The sequence below is a fragment of the Schistocerca piceifrons genome, chromosome 11, assembly GCF_021461385.2.
Source record: "Schistocerca piceifrons isolate TAMUIC-IGC-003096 chromosome 11, iqSchPice1.1, whole genome shotgun sequence".
Classification (NCBI taxonomy): Eukaryota; Metazoa; Arthropoda; class Insecta; order Orthoptera; family Acrididae; genus Schistocerca; species Schistocerca piceifrons.
Window position 1 is genome coordinate 131,204,161 of NC_060148.1, and position 13,216 is coordinate 131,217,376.

Consider the following 13,216-nt stretch of genomic DNA (forward strand, 5'->3'; position numbering starts at 1 on the left):
AATAAAACACCAATAAAGACTTCTAACATCCCTCCCCTTCATCCTTAACAGCCTATCAGAATTAGACAACATCCAGGTCTGCAGGTATATGAGAAACACAGTTTTCTCATTCAGCAGAAAGACACACTGAAGAAGGTCGCTTGCTACAGGGACTGAAATGTTGGTAGTTTTATATATATTGACAATGTGGTCACAAATGCAGAAAAATTTTATTGAGTGTGACAATGGCTGCAGAAGCCTATGTTTATATTTGTTTCTTATTCTCTCTCTTTCCTAACATTTATTCAACTGTACGGGGTCTGCAATTCTCACTCTTTGGCAAATTTATTTTTTAAGCCATTGTCTTCAAGCCCCTCCTGTCACTATAGTCACTGGTGAACCTCAGGGAGGGAATTCTAGTGCACCACCTATCTGTGAATAACATAAACTTTGTTTTGCATATTATCATATTTTCTGTCATAGACTGACACAGAATTTAACTTCTGTCTCCTTTTCTTATAGTACTTCATCATTTTCCGTGTTCTTTTTGTTGTTTTTCTGAACACTGGTTGTCATGGAGTAGCACCATCAGTTCATGTATCCTTCATGATCATTACTCTCAGACTGCATCTGCAAGATGTCTCAGTTGTTGAGAACTAATCTCAACAGTGATAGATACACTTCAGGGAAGCAATTTGTAGTACACCACACGGTCATTGTTCTACATGCTACTCTACCTGTGCAAGATGCTTCGAATCTTCATAAATACCATAACTTACATCCAAAATCTGTTTACTACATTCAAGCCTTAATCTCCCTCCAGAATTTTTGCCTCCCCACACTTCCTTCCACTAAGAAATTGAGGATTCCTGGATGCTTCAGGGTGTGCCTTATCAGCCAATTTCTTCTTTTAATCAGGTTGTGCCATAGAATTCTTTCTCCCCGGATTTGATTTGGTACCGCTTCATAAGTTATTCAATCTACCGATCTCACTCCAACATTCTTTCATAGCACCACATTTCAAACACTTCTGTTCTCTCTTGTCTTAACTGCTTATCACCCACGTTTCACTTCCATGCAAGGCTACACTCCAGACAAATACTTTCAGAAAAAGACTTCAAAATCCTTAAATTCATATTATTTGTTAACAAATTCCTCTTTTTCAGCTATGCTTCTATTGCTATCGCCAGTCTCCATTTATATCATCTCTTCTTCAGCCGCCATCAGTTATTTTGCTGCCCAAATAGCAAAACTCATTTGCTACTATTAGTTTCTCATTGCCCATTCTAATTCCTTTTGCATTACCTGAATTATTATGTTGATGCATAAGTTCATAGCATTTTTCCATAAGTTTAATGAACACAACAGATGCACATAACAGACACTTTAGTAGTCATCAATCTTATATTATCCTTCACTATTTATGACAGTCTGCCAATGCTGGGGTAACTTTATGGTTTTGCAACTGTAGAAATCGTGGTTTGAGGCAAAGAACTCACCAAGTCATGTTTGGAGCACATTTTTATCTGGAAGGGAAGTACCTTGAAGGTTGTTTGGAAGAGAGTGGAAAAGGTGACAGTCTGAGGGTGCAAGATCAGGTGAATAAGGTGACTGCAGAATGACTTCCCAGCCCAACTACTGTACAGTGTTTTTTTGTCAATATAGCAGAATATCATGTAGTAGCACCATCACTTTACACTGTCTGACCAACTCCTTTACAGTGTTTTTTGTCAGCATAGCAGAATGCAGGCAGTCATTATCAAAGAGTAGCAGCCTTCATGATAGCTTTTCTTGGATTGCACCAGCAAGGTGTCTCAGTTGTTGACAACAAATGTCAGCAGAGATGGTTACACCTCAGGATAGTAATTTGTAGTTCACGACACTGTCGCTGTTCCACCAGATGCATAACATTGTATTTCATGGATGTGCACAGGTCTTTGTATGGGGAGTATCTCCTTTGTTTTGGGCTCAACTGTTCCTTTCTTTTCCTTATGTTAGGATAAAGACACCATTCCTCATCACTAGTTATGATACAGGGGAGAAATGATTGCTGTTGTTCATGAGTGAATTGATGATAAGCAAGCAGAGATGCACTTATGGCCACCTGCTGATTTTTGTGATTTTGGCTTACAGCATGCATTACACATACATCCAATTTTTGAATCTTCCCCAATGCATATAAGTGTTGCACGATGGTGGAATGATCACATTCATCACATCTGCCAGTTCTTGAGTACACTGTCATGGATCATTGTGGATTAATGCATTTCAGTGATCTTCAAGCCATGAAGGTCTTATTGAAAGTGGAGAGTTACTACTGTCAGAACAGTCCTGCTTAAAATGAGAAAACCGTTTTGTTGCGATGCTCTGTCCAATGACATTATCCCCATACATGGCGCAGATGTTTCTGGGTGCCTCTATTGCTGTCACCCCTCCTTTGAACTCCAACAGAAGAATACTTTTGAAATGTTCCAGTTTTTTTCCACTTGGCACTCAATTTTCCAGTGTCCACATCTCCATTCACTATTTCCAAATGATTAAAAGTAAACTCAAATAGCAACAGCAAACTATAAATAAGAATGGTAATTGATAAATAAACCCATAGCAGCTGGAATACTAACATGCACAAAAAAATATATCTATGAACTTATGCACCACCCTAATACTTTGTATACACTCCATTACCGTTGTTTTACTGTTGTTGATGTTCATCTCATAATCCGTTTCAAGGGACTATCTGTTCCATTTAATGTTTCTTCCAAAGCCCTTGCTGTCACTGACAGAAGTACATTGTTGTTGACATTTATTTATTTATTTATTTGAGATACATATTCCATAGATCCAGTGTGGTGTTATTACGCATGGATGTGGGACGAGTCAAAGCAGATACAATATAGATATCATACAATAAATACTGGTATATTACACATGATAGCTGAATGATTCAAAACTGGCACAATACAATAATATAGTAGAGATAATGAACAATACAATAGTGATAAGAAAACAATTCAGATACAATGCCAAAGGAAATAATCTGAATTACTACTCAAATTATTTATCTCTGCTGAAGAATTCATCTAAAGAGTAGAAATATTTTTCCAGAGAGATTTTTCCGTTTACAGTGCATATCACCTTTCTGTCTTGTGTTATAATAATGGTATGCCTCATTTGTTTCATATTCAGAGGAACTGAGAAGTGTGAAAGCCATGAGTGAGAGGAGATATTGCGAGGTAGTGGTTAATATACTTAACTGTAACTTTTTATTTCCTCTCCATGACCTGAAATTCCTGTTCCAAATTTCTTGTTGGTTCCTGTTACTGATTGCTCAGTGTATAGATTGAATAACATTGGTGATAGGCTACAACTTGGTCTCACTCCCTTCTCAACTACTATTTCTTTTTCATAGTCCTCAACTATTACAACTATGGTTGGAAATAACCTTTTGCTCTCCATATGTTCTGCCTTCAGAATTTCAAAGAGTGTAGTCCTGTCAACATTGTTAATATCTTTCTCTAAATCTACAAATCAATAAGTATAGATTTGCCTTTCTTCAACCTACTTTCAAGAATAAATTGTAGGATCAGTATTGCCGTGTGTGTTCCTACTTTTCTCTGGAACCCAACCTGATTGTCCCAATGATCAACTTCTAGAAGTTCATCCATTCTTCTGTGAGTAAGTCATGTCAAATATTTTGCAACCATGGCTCATTAAACTGATTGTTTGGTAGTATTCACACCTATCAGAACCTGCCTTCTTTGGAATCAGAATTGTTACATTCTTCCTGAAATCTGAGGGTATTTTCTGTAGAGTAATATTGCAAAATACTCCTAGTTGTTACTTCTCAAGGTTTGCCATGGTCCACATTTCTCTTCCATACAATACTGTACTCCATGTTCACTTTCAGGGATTTGTTCCTCAATTCTGTATCAGTATTTGACACCAAGATGGCTCATATTTAGAAAACTTCTTTTCCTCTCTGCTTCTGATATTCTGATACCTCCTTTGCTCAATCCCTTCTATGTAACCTTTATTCCTATATGTGAGAATTCTTTTTATATCTGCTAATGTTTCATTTCAGTGTTAATCAAGTACCTATTTGTTTTCTACCACTTATGTCACCTTCATTTTACTGAGTTTGGCATCTTTCTTGACTGTGTTACTATTCTTCATTTACAGATGTGGTAAGGAAAGTTCTGGTAGAATGTAAATAATTTAGGCATAAAGGAGACTTCTCACTGAATAGTAGAAGTGTTGAGTCACAAACAGGCAGACAAAAAAAGATTAAAAACTTTGTTAGCTTTCATGTAAATCGCTCAATGAGCTTGAGTACACACACACACACACACACACACACACACACACACACACTTGTGCAGCTACATTGCATGAGAGACATATGTGCTTCTACTTAATGGCCAGTGGTCCCCTTCATTCTTCATTTATTTAATAATTTTACTGAATTACCACTGCTTTCTGTCTTTGAGAGTATGAGCCACAGGAAATCACAATAGGAGTGGTAAACTATGATCTTTATAAATTCCCAGGATGAATTTCTCTTAGAAAAATTATTTCATATCACCTTAGTCAAAACAGGTGCATCATCTTTCTATGAAAAGTTGTAAATACGATCTCTTTGAATTACTATCTTGTAAAATATAAAATCCATTCACTTTTATGTAAATTTCTCTAGGTTTGACTTCACCTTTGGAACAATTTTATCACATAAATAAATGTCATCTGTGAAAACAATATACTTTGGTAACCAATCCTTTTCTCTGAATAAACTGTACTGCATCACAACTTAACTTTCATTACAATCAATAGCTTACACCAGATTTAATACCACACAAAGGCTGATCTGTGTCATTTGACTGATAGGCAAACACTGACTTTCTCTTTACATTACGTTACAGAATTGGTTTGTGATGGACAGATATTATTTGATTTTCACTGCTTACAATAAATGACATAGGATATCATGGTGAAGCAATTGACCTTTTCTTGAAGTCACTTCCTGCATGGTAAAAGATCATGTTGCACAGCTGTGAGTAAATTTCCTTCAAATGAATAATATCTTCATAATTCTCATTAATTGCACATGAAACCCAGAACAGTACATCAGTGTAAATACACTACATTATTAAAATCTGAACTTCTACCTGTTGTTGCTCAGGTAGTAAAGTCTGCAGTGCTACCAGCTGAAATTTGTAACACTACAAGATTATTTTACTTAGCTCACCTTACTGCCTTCATAACCCATATACATACTTTTCTTTAATATTCAAACTGCTGCAACAGAATGGACTGTGAATTTAGTTGTGCAACATTAGCATATTGCACATGTCTAAATACACTTTTGGCAGATAATTTTACTTAGTGTAGAGAGAGAATGGTGTTGTTTGAGCAGCGGTGAAAGTGTAAAGGGGGGAGGGAGAGAGAGAGAGAGAGAGAACTGAGGATGTGAATTTCATAAATTATAATTGTATATTGAAGTGTCTATGATGATGTCTCCTTCACTCACTGTTCTATACTTATCTTAATTTTTTGTCCCTCCTTATGAATTGACTCTCCCGATCAAGGGATTATTTTCCTGGTATGGAAAACACGAGACTAAAGGTGTACATCTTTTCTTGTGTGTGTAACAGTAAGCCCTCCTGTGCTTACATGTACATCAGCAATTGATTGCTTACATGTATATCAGCAATTGATGACAAAGGTCCATAGTTCTGCCTAGTGTGTTCAGTTTTATTTTATTTGTGTATATTTATATCCACATGATCTAAACCCTGCCCCACCCTTTCTCCTCTTCTACTCCTCCTTCAACAACACCATTGACCAGTATAACTAATTTTAATTTTTTTAAGGTTCCAGAAGCCATACAGCAATGTCAACGGGCAGGGATCACAGTCCGTATGATAACAGGTGACAATATACACACTGCGAGAGCCATAGCAATGAAGTGTGGCATCATTCATCCTGACAGTACATATCTCGTCATGGAAGGGAGTGAATTTGACAGGCGAATAAGGGACAGCAGTGGAAAAGTAAGTACTTGAATAAAGATGGATACTAAGACAATCACAGCTCTCAACTTATGAAAGATAAACTAGCATTTATACATTCAATGGACATATAATAAAATTTTTAGATATTAGTATATCGCCAGCTGAGATTTTCTATCTTTTAAATACTAACAAAGAGATAGAGGGGCTGACCAGTACTTACCTCAGCTCAGTACAGCCGATATATACACATAAAACAGAACTGAAAATTTACATTCCTAGCTTTCGGAACTTTGTTCCTTCATCAGGGAGGAGAGAGGGGAAAAAAAGGGAAGAAGGGAAAGTGGATTCAGTTACTCACAACCCAGGTTATGAAGCAACAGGGAAAGGTAAACAGGGAGGGTAGCAAGGATGGAGGCATGGTTGTCAGAGGGAAGCCAAAGATATTCTACTGTAAGTACTGTGCCAGCTTCAAACCAAAGAGGATGCATACAGAAGTAAAGTATAAAGATAAACACAACTATGTAAGATGAAAAGATGCGTGAATGGCTAAAGAGGAAAGGGAAAGAGGAGAAGACTGAAGAGTGAATGGGAGTGAGGTTCTTTAACGTAGGTTCAGTCCAGGGGGATGGCGGGATGAAAGGATGTGTTGGAGTGCAAGTTCCCATCTCCGCAGTTCAGAGGGACTGGTGTTGGGTGGGAGAAGCCAAATGGCACATACGGTGTAGCAGGTTCCTACGTCCCTAGAATTATGCTGGAGGGCATGCTCCGCTACTGGGTATTGGGCATCTCCTAGGCGGACAGTTCGTCTGTGTCCGTTCATTCGCTCAGCCAGTTTGGTTGTTGTCATGCCGATGTAAAAGGCTGTGCAGTGCAGGCCCGTCAGTTGATAAATGACATGTGTAGTTTCACACGTAGCCCTGCCTTGAATTGTGTATGTTTTACCAGTAGCGGGGCTGGAGTAGGTGGTTGTGGGCGGATGCATGGGGCAGGTTTTGCAGCGGGGTCGGTTACAGGGGTAGGAACCGCTGGGTAGAGAAGGTTCCTACCCGTGTAACCGACCCCGCTGCAAAACCTGCCCCATGCATCCGCCCACAACCACCTACTCCAGCCCCGCTACTGGTAAAACATACACAATTCAAGGCAGGGCTACGTGTGAAACTACACATGTCATTTATCAACTGACGTGCCTGCACTGCACAGCCTTTTACATCGGCATGACAACAACCAAACTGGCTGAGCGAATGAACGGACACAGACGAACTGTCCGCCTAGGAGATGCCCAATACCCAGTAGCGGAGCATGCCCTCCAGCATAATTCTAGGGACGTAGGAACCTGCTACACCGTATGTGCCATTTGGCTTCTCCCACCCAACACCAGTCCCTCTGAACTGCGGAGATGGGAACTTGCACTCCAACACATCCTTTCATCCCGCCATCCCCCTGGACTGAACCTACGTTAAAGAACCTCACTCCCATTCACTCTTCAGTCTTCTCCTCTTTCCCTTTCCTCTTTAGCCATTCACGCATCTTTTCATCTTACATAGTTGTGTTTATCTTTATACTTTACTTCTGTATGCATCCTCTTTGGTTTGAAGCTGGCACAGTACTTACAGTAGAATATCTTTGGCTTCCCTCTGACAACCATGCCTCCATCCTTGCTACCCTCCCTGTTTACCTTTCCCTGTTGCTTCATAACCTGGGTTGTGAGTAACTGAATCCACTTTCCCTTCTTCCCTTTTTTTCCCCTCTCTCCTCCCTGATGAAGGAACAAAGTTCCGAAAGCTAGGAATGTAAATTTTCAGTTCTGTTTTATGTGTATATATCGGCTGTACTGAGCTGAGGTAAGTACTGGCCAGCCCCTCTATCTCTTTGTTAGTATTTGTTTCACATCTTATATGAGATTTTCCATTAATCATTTTCTATGTTTTGTTTGTAGAGCATTTAAAGTATCAAACACCTGATTATATTAGCTATTATGTTTTTGAGAAATAAATGTTCATAACTGTGGGCCTTACCACGATGCAGTGGCTTGGATGTCTCAGCAATACAGCCACAGATGTACTGTAGATGTGACCACAGTGGAGAGGTATCTGTGGAGAGGGCAAGAAAAATCTGTAGTTTCTGAAGAGGAGTGGCAGCCTCTTGAGTAGTTACAGGGGCAACGGTCAGGATGGTTGATGTACTTGGTTGCATAACATTAGCCAACATGACCTCTTTATGCTGATACTGCAAACAGCTGAAAACAAGGGGACACTGCAGTCATTTTTCCTGAGGGTGTGCAGCTCTACTGTATGGCTTAATGATGACTACATGCTCTTGGGTAAAATATTTGGAGGGGGGGGGGGGGGTAAAATACCCCTGCGTTCACATCTTCATGTGATGACTACTCAGGAAAATCTCATCTGGAGAAACAAATATGTAATTCTATGGGTTGGTGTACGGAATGTTAGATCCCTTAACCAGGTTGGTTGGGTTAGAGAATTAGGATGGGAAATTAATAGGTTGAAATTAGATATAGTGGGAATTACTGAAGTCTGGAGACAGGTAGAACAGGACTCTTGATCTGGCCAGTGCAGGGTAATCAAAATGAAATCAAATAAAGGCAGTGCTGGAGTACGTCTAATAATAAATAAGAAAATAGATTTGTGGGTAGGCATTTATTAACAGCATAGTGAATTATAATAGCCAAGGTACATTGAACAGCCAGAACATTATGACCACCGACCTACTATCGATATAAACCCATCCCCAGTAGCATCACCTGGTAAGGAGTGACTGCTAGTCAGACAAATGGACAGTGCGTATAGTACTACTAGTCAGACACTCACATTGCACATGTAATATCAGTGTGCTGTCTATGTGTAGAATGGGAAAGGCCTGTGATCTGTCTGAGTTTGACTGAAGACAGATAGTGATGGCCCGGAGGTTCAGCACAAGCTGTTCAGAAACTGCATGACTTGTCAGATGTTCGAAGAGTGATATGGTGAGTGTCTTCAACATGTGATGAAACCATGTCCAGATATTGTGATGTTGGGTGGCCACCTCTCATTACAGATGTCGGACATCATAGACTGTGGTGGATACACTTTTACTCTGCCCAGCATTGAAGTCTCATGTTATTTCCTGTTTTACCAGTCTGCCCAGCCTATGACAACCGACACATAATGAGGGGCGGCCACCCAACATCACAATGCCTGGACATGGTTTCACCATGCTTTCACAGTGCACTGAGCACTCCTAACAATGGGCCTTTCAATGCTGGGCAGAGTCCAAGTGTATCCAAACACACAGTGCACTGAGCGCTCCTAACAGGGGTCCTCTGCAGTTGATGACCCATGCATGTGCCAATGTTAACACATGACATCAGCAACTATGCCCAAAATGGGTACTGGACATTGCCACAGAGGCAGATCATTGCGTGGGCTAATGAATCCCAATACCTTCTTCATCATGCTGATGGGAGGGTGCAAAACCTTAATCTTCCAGGGGAACAGCTCCTTGAAAACTGCACTGCAGGATGGATACAAGCTGGCGGCAGCTCCATTATGCTCTGGGGAACATTCATGGGTCCAGTGGAGCTCGTGCAAGGCACCATGATGGCCAAGGAGTATCATACACTGGTTGCAGACCATGTACACCATGTCACAAAGCCAGGAGTGTGATGGAGTGGAGTGGTTCAAGAAACACACTGGTGAGTTCCAGTTGATGTGCTGGCCCCCCAACTCACCAGATCTGAACCTGATCGAACACATCTGGGGTGTGATTTAACATGGTGTCCGAGCTCATGCCGCCCCCCCCCCCCCCCCCTCTGGAATTTACAGGAATTAGGTGACCTGTGTGTGCAGATGTGGCACCAACTCCCTCCAGTGACCTACCATGGTTTCATTACTTTCATGCCATGACCCATCACTGTTTTTACCCATGCCAAAGGTGTATATTCTGGCTATTAGGTAGGTGGTCAAAATGTTTAACTGGTCACAGTAGGCACAAAGGCAACACTGACCACAGTAGTGCAAGTTTATATGCCTAGTTACTCCATAGGTGACGAAGAGATTGAAAGAACATATGAGGAGATAAAGGAAAGCATTCAGATTGTTAAGAGGGGCAAAAATTTAATTGTGGCGGGGACCAGAATTCAATACTAGTACAAGGAAGAGAAGGAAAAATACTTGGAGAACATGGCAGAAGGGAAGAAATGAATGAGAAAGATGCTTTGTGCAAGTTTGTGTTTTGTTCATAGCACAATTTAATCTTTCTTCACCTGCCCCCCCCCCCCCCCCTGCTCCCCCACCTAATCCCCCTCCTCCAAGTCTCTTCCATGAGACTTTGCAAAACTGGAAAGTTTCAGACCAGCGCTACAACAGTGAATGAGATATTCAAAGCCATATTTTAAACTGCAGAACATTTTCAAGTGCTGATGTGGGCTGCTAATAACAATTCATTGGTTATGAACCACAGATTAAAAGAAGATGCTACTTGGATAAGGAAAAATAACTAGAGGTTATTAAGGGTCTCAAAGGGAATGTTAAGACAGCAGTTTACTTCAACAGGGTAAAGGAATACAGTAGAACATATAGAACATAAAGCTCTGAGAGATTAAATAATGGAGGCAGCAGAAGATCAAATGCACAAAAACAACACCAAGGAAATATATTTGGCTAACACAGAAGATACTGAATTTGATTGACAAAAGTAAAAAGTATAAAAATTCAGCAAATGAAGTAAGGAAAAAGGAATACAGCTGTCTGAAAAAGAGATTGACAGAAAGTGCTACATTGAAAAGCATGAATGGCATTAAAAGTAGTGGAAGCTAGAAGTAAGCTCAGAGGTGTCCCAGGGAAGTGATTTGAGACCATTGATGTTTATGATGTATATTAAAGTCTTGACAGACAATATTTGTAGTAACATCAGACTTCTTCATATGATGCAATTATCTGTAATGCTGTAATATTTTGAAAATCGGGAGAAGTATTCAGTCAGATCTTGATAAAATTTCAAAGGGCTGCAAAGGCTGCCAATTGCTTCATTGCTTTAAATGTTTGAACATGTAAAACTGTGTGAAATTCCTGCTAAACCCACTGGGCAGAACAGGTAATTATGATTGTGGAAAGGGCCAAGTAAGGTTGGGGTCAGCTTCACTTTCTAATTGTAATTTATTGTAATTTAATAACACATTTACAACCAAAGCAGCACCAAATCCAACTCTTTCATGGCTGAAGGCCTCCAAACAAGAAATCTTGAAAATCAACAAGATAAAAAAATGCAGTTAAAATAGAAAATAAAATAATTAAAAAAAACATATATCACAGTTAGGTGGAAAGCCTCAAGGCCAAGTAGATAGAACAAACATATGCAAGGTGCAATACAAATGGCTGAAGGCCACAATTAAGTTTTAAAATTTTAAAATATATTACCATAATCCTTTAAAGGCAGAAGGCCATAATGTTAAAGCTTAAAAAATAATTTTAAGAATAAGTTGCAAGGCTGAGAGTTCACAATTAATTTTCCAAATTTTTAAAAAAATATAACCATAAACCTTAAATTTTAAGTAGCTGCAAGCAGATAATTAAACACCAGTGGGAAAGACAATAAAGACATCGGCACTCAGAAGCCTCCAGGGACGTCTGTCTGCCCTCATTCACTAGGGTGAGACAGGTGGTGAGCCCAACTACACTTGATCCATCGGAACCCAACCAGGGGACATCTACAGACCAACCGACACAATGACTTGCTTGCCATCAATCAGTACATGAGAACTCAAACACAAAAGCTTACGAATGTGATAATCGACAATGATGTATGTATTAACTGTCAAAATTACACGCCATGGTGGACAGTGAGAACAGGTGAGAAAAGGACGCTGCCTGGAATTATATAAGTGGTCAAGGCAGAAAATTCCACTGGTGCACTCGAATAGTAGTCAAAGAATATAGTTCGTTGCACAGTATGGCGGCTAAATTTCAGTAATAGAAACACTCGGTGTTGCTCACAGGGAAACCTCCCCAACAGCCAACCACCAAAATGAACCACCACAACATGAATGGACGTGTGGCTTGGGTAGTTGAAACCACTACTCAACTTTGACATCCTGGATCGGTGAACCATGAAATCTGTAGTGATCAGACAGCTCCACACACGCTACAACACTGTGCAGGGACCACCAACGGACCCAGCTGACTGCATCGCTCAGAGATAACTTCCCTGGTCTGCAGCAACAGACCAACTCCCCTGAGAATGCCAACAACATCTAAAATAGTCATCAGGAAATAATGCCAACTACACACACACAACCTGACAAACACTTGCATGAAGACCTGAAACATACCCAACAGTAACTAAGCACACACGAAGACAAATCTGGAGTTGATGCACACATACACAGCTGACTCATGAACGATCGGTGAGCCAAAATGCATCCGACTAATGATTCACCAAGACCATGGCCCAGCTCAAGTGATGTGTGGTGGCAATGGTCAGGCAAGCCATGTCGACGCAGGCCTCACTGCAGCTCCAACCCGACTGCACTAGTGCCGCATTGTAACTCCCCGACTGGCAGGTCCGGACTGCGCTCCAGACACGTTCCAACTGACTGGCACCCCGAACTCACAACCCGAACTCCCTTACAACAAACAACCAGGAAGTAATAGCAGTCGAGCAAAGATACTACAATAGGGGGTATATTGATATGCACTGCTAGTGCTGTTCAGTCAGGCAAAGCAGCAACTCAGTGTCAGCAGTAATTAAAATTAACGTAGTAAGGTGGAAGTAAATTAAAAACAGGGCGTAAAATACATGACAGCAGGAACAAGAGCCACGCAGGGCTCACTGTGCACTTCACAAAAGACAGACATATAGTATACTGTGACTAAAACATCAGTGAAATCGGTCAAGTCTTACAAGTATGTTATGAGACATTTCCAGAAAGTAACCTACTGTTTTGAAAAATTCATAAAATCACTTTTCTAAACGAAAATTTATTGTCACAAGAAAGAACATTTCTTTAACTATTTTTCTACATAGTTACCACCATTGTTGAGACATTTGTCATAGTAGAAAACTGACTTCTCTATGGCCCCTTCATAGAAAGAAGCCACCACTGAAGTCAACCACAGCTGAACATTGTTTTCTGTATCATCATTGTTGCTTCAAAATCACATTTCACATTCAAGAAGAAGTGGTAGTCAGGAGTGAGATAAGGGGTGCATGGAACATGATTGAACTGCTCCAAA

At 40.2% G+C, this 13,216-nt stretch overlaps 1 protein-coding gene across 1 annotated transcript in view; it reads left to right on the forward strand.

The window, feature by feature from the left end:
* LOC124719793 (plasma membrane calcium-transporting ATPase 2-like) overlaps positions 1–13,216 on the forward strand; it is a 570,459-nt gene that overhangs the window by 414,003 nt on the left and 143,240 nt on the right. The window contains exon 13 of the mRNA XM_047244989.1: positions 5,847–6,026. Within this exon, the coding sequence (XP_047100945.1) occupies positions 5,847–6,026 (180 nt within the window). The remainder of the gene's footprint in view (positions 1–5,846; positions 6,027–13,216) is intronic.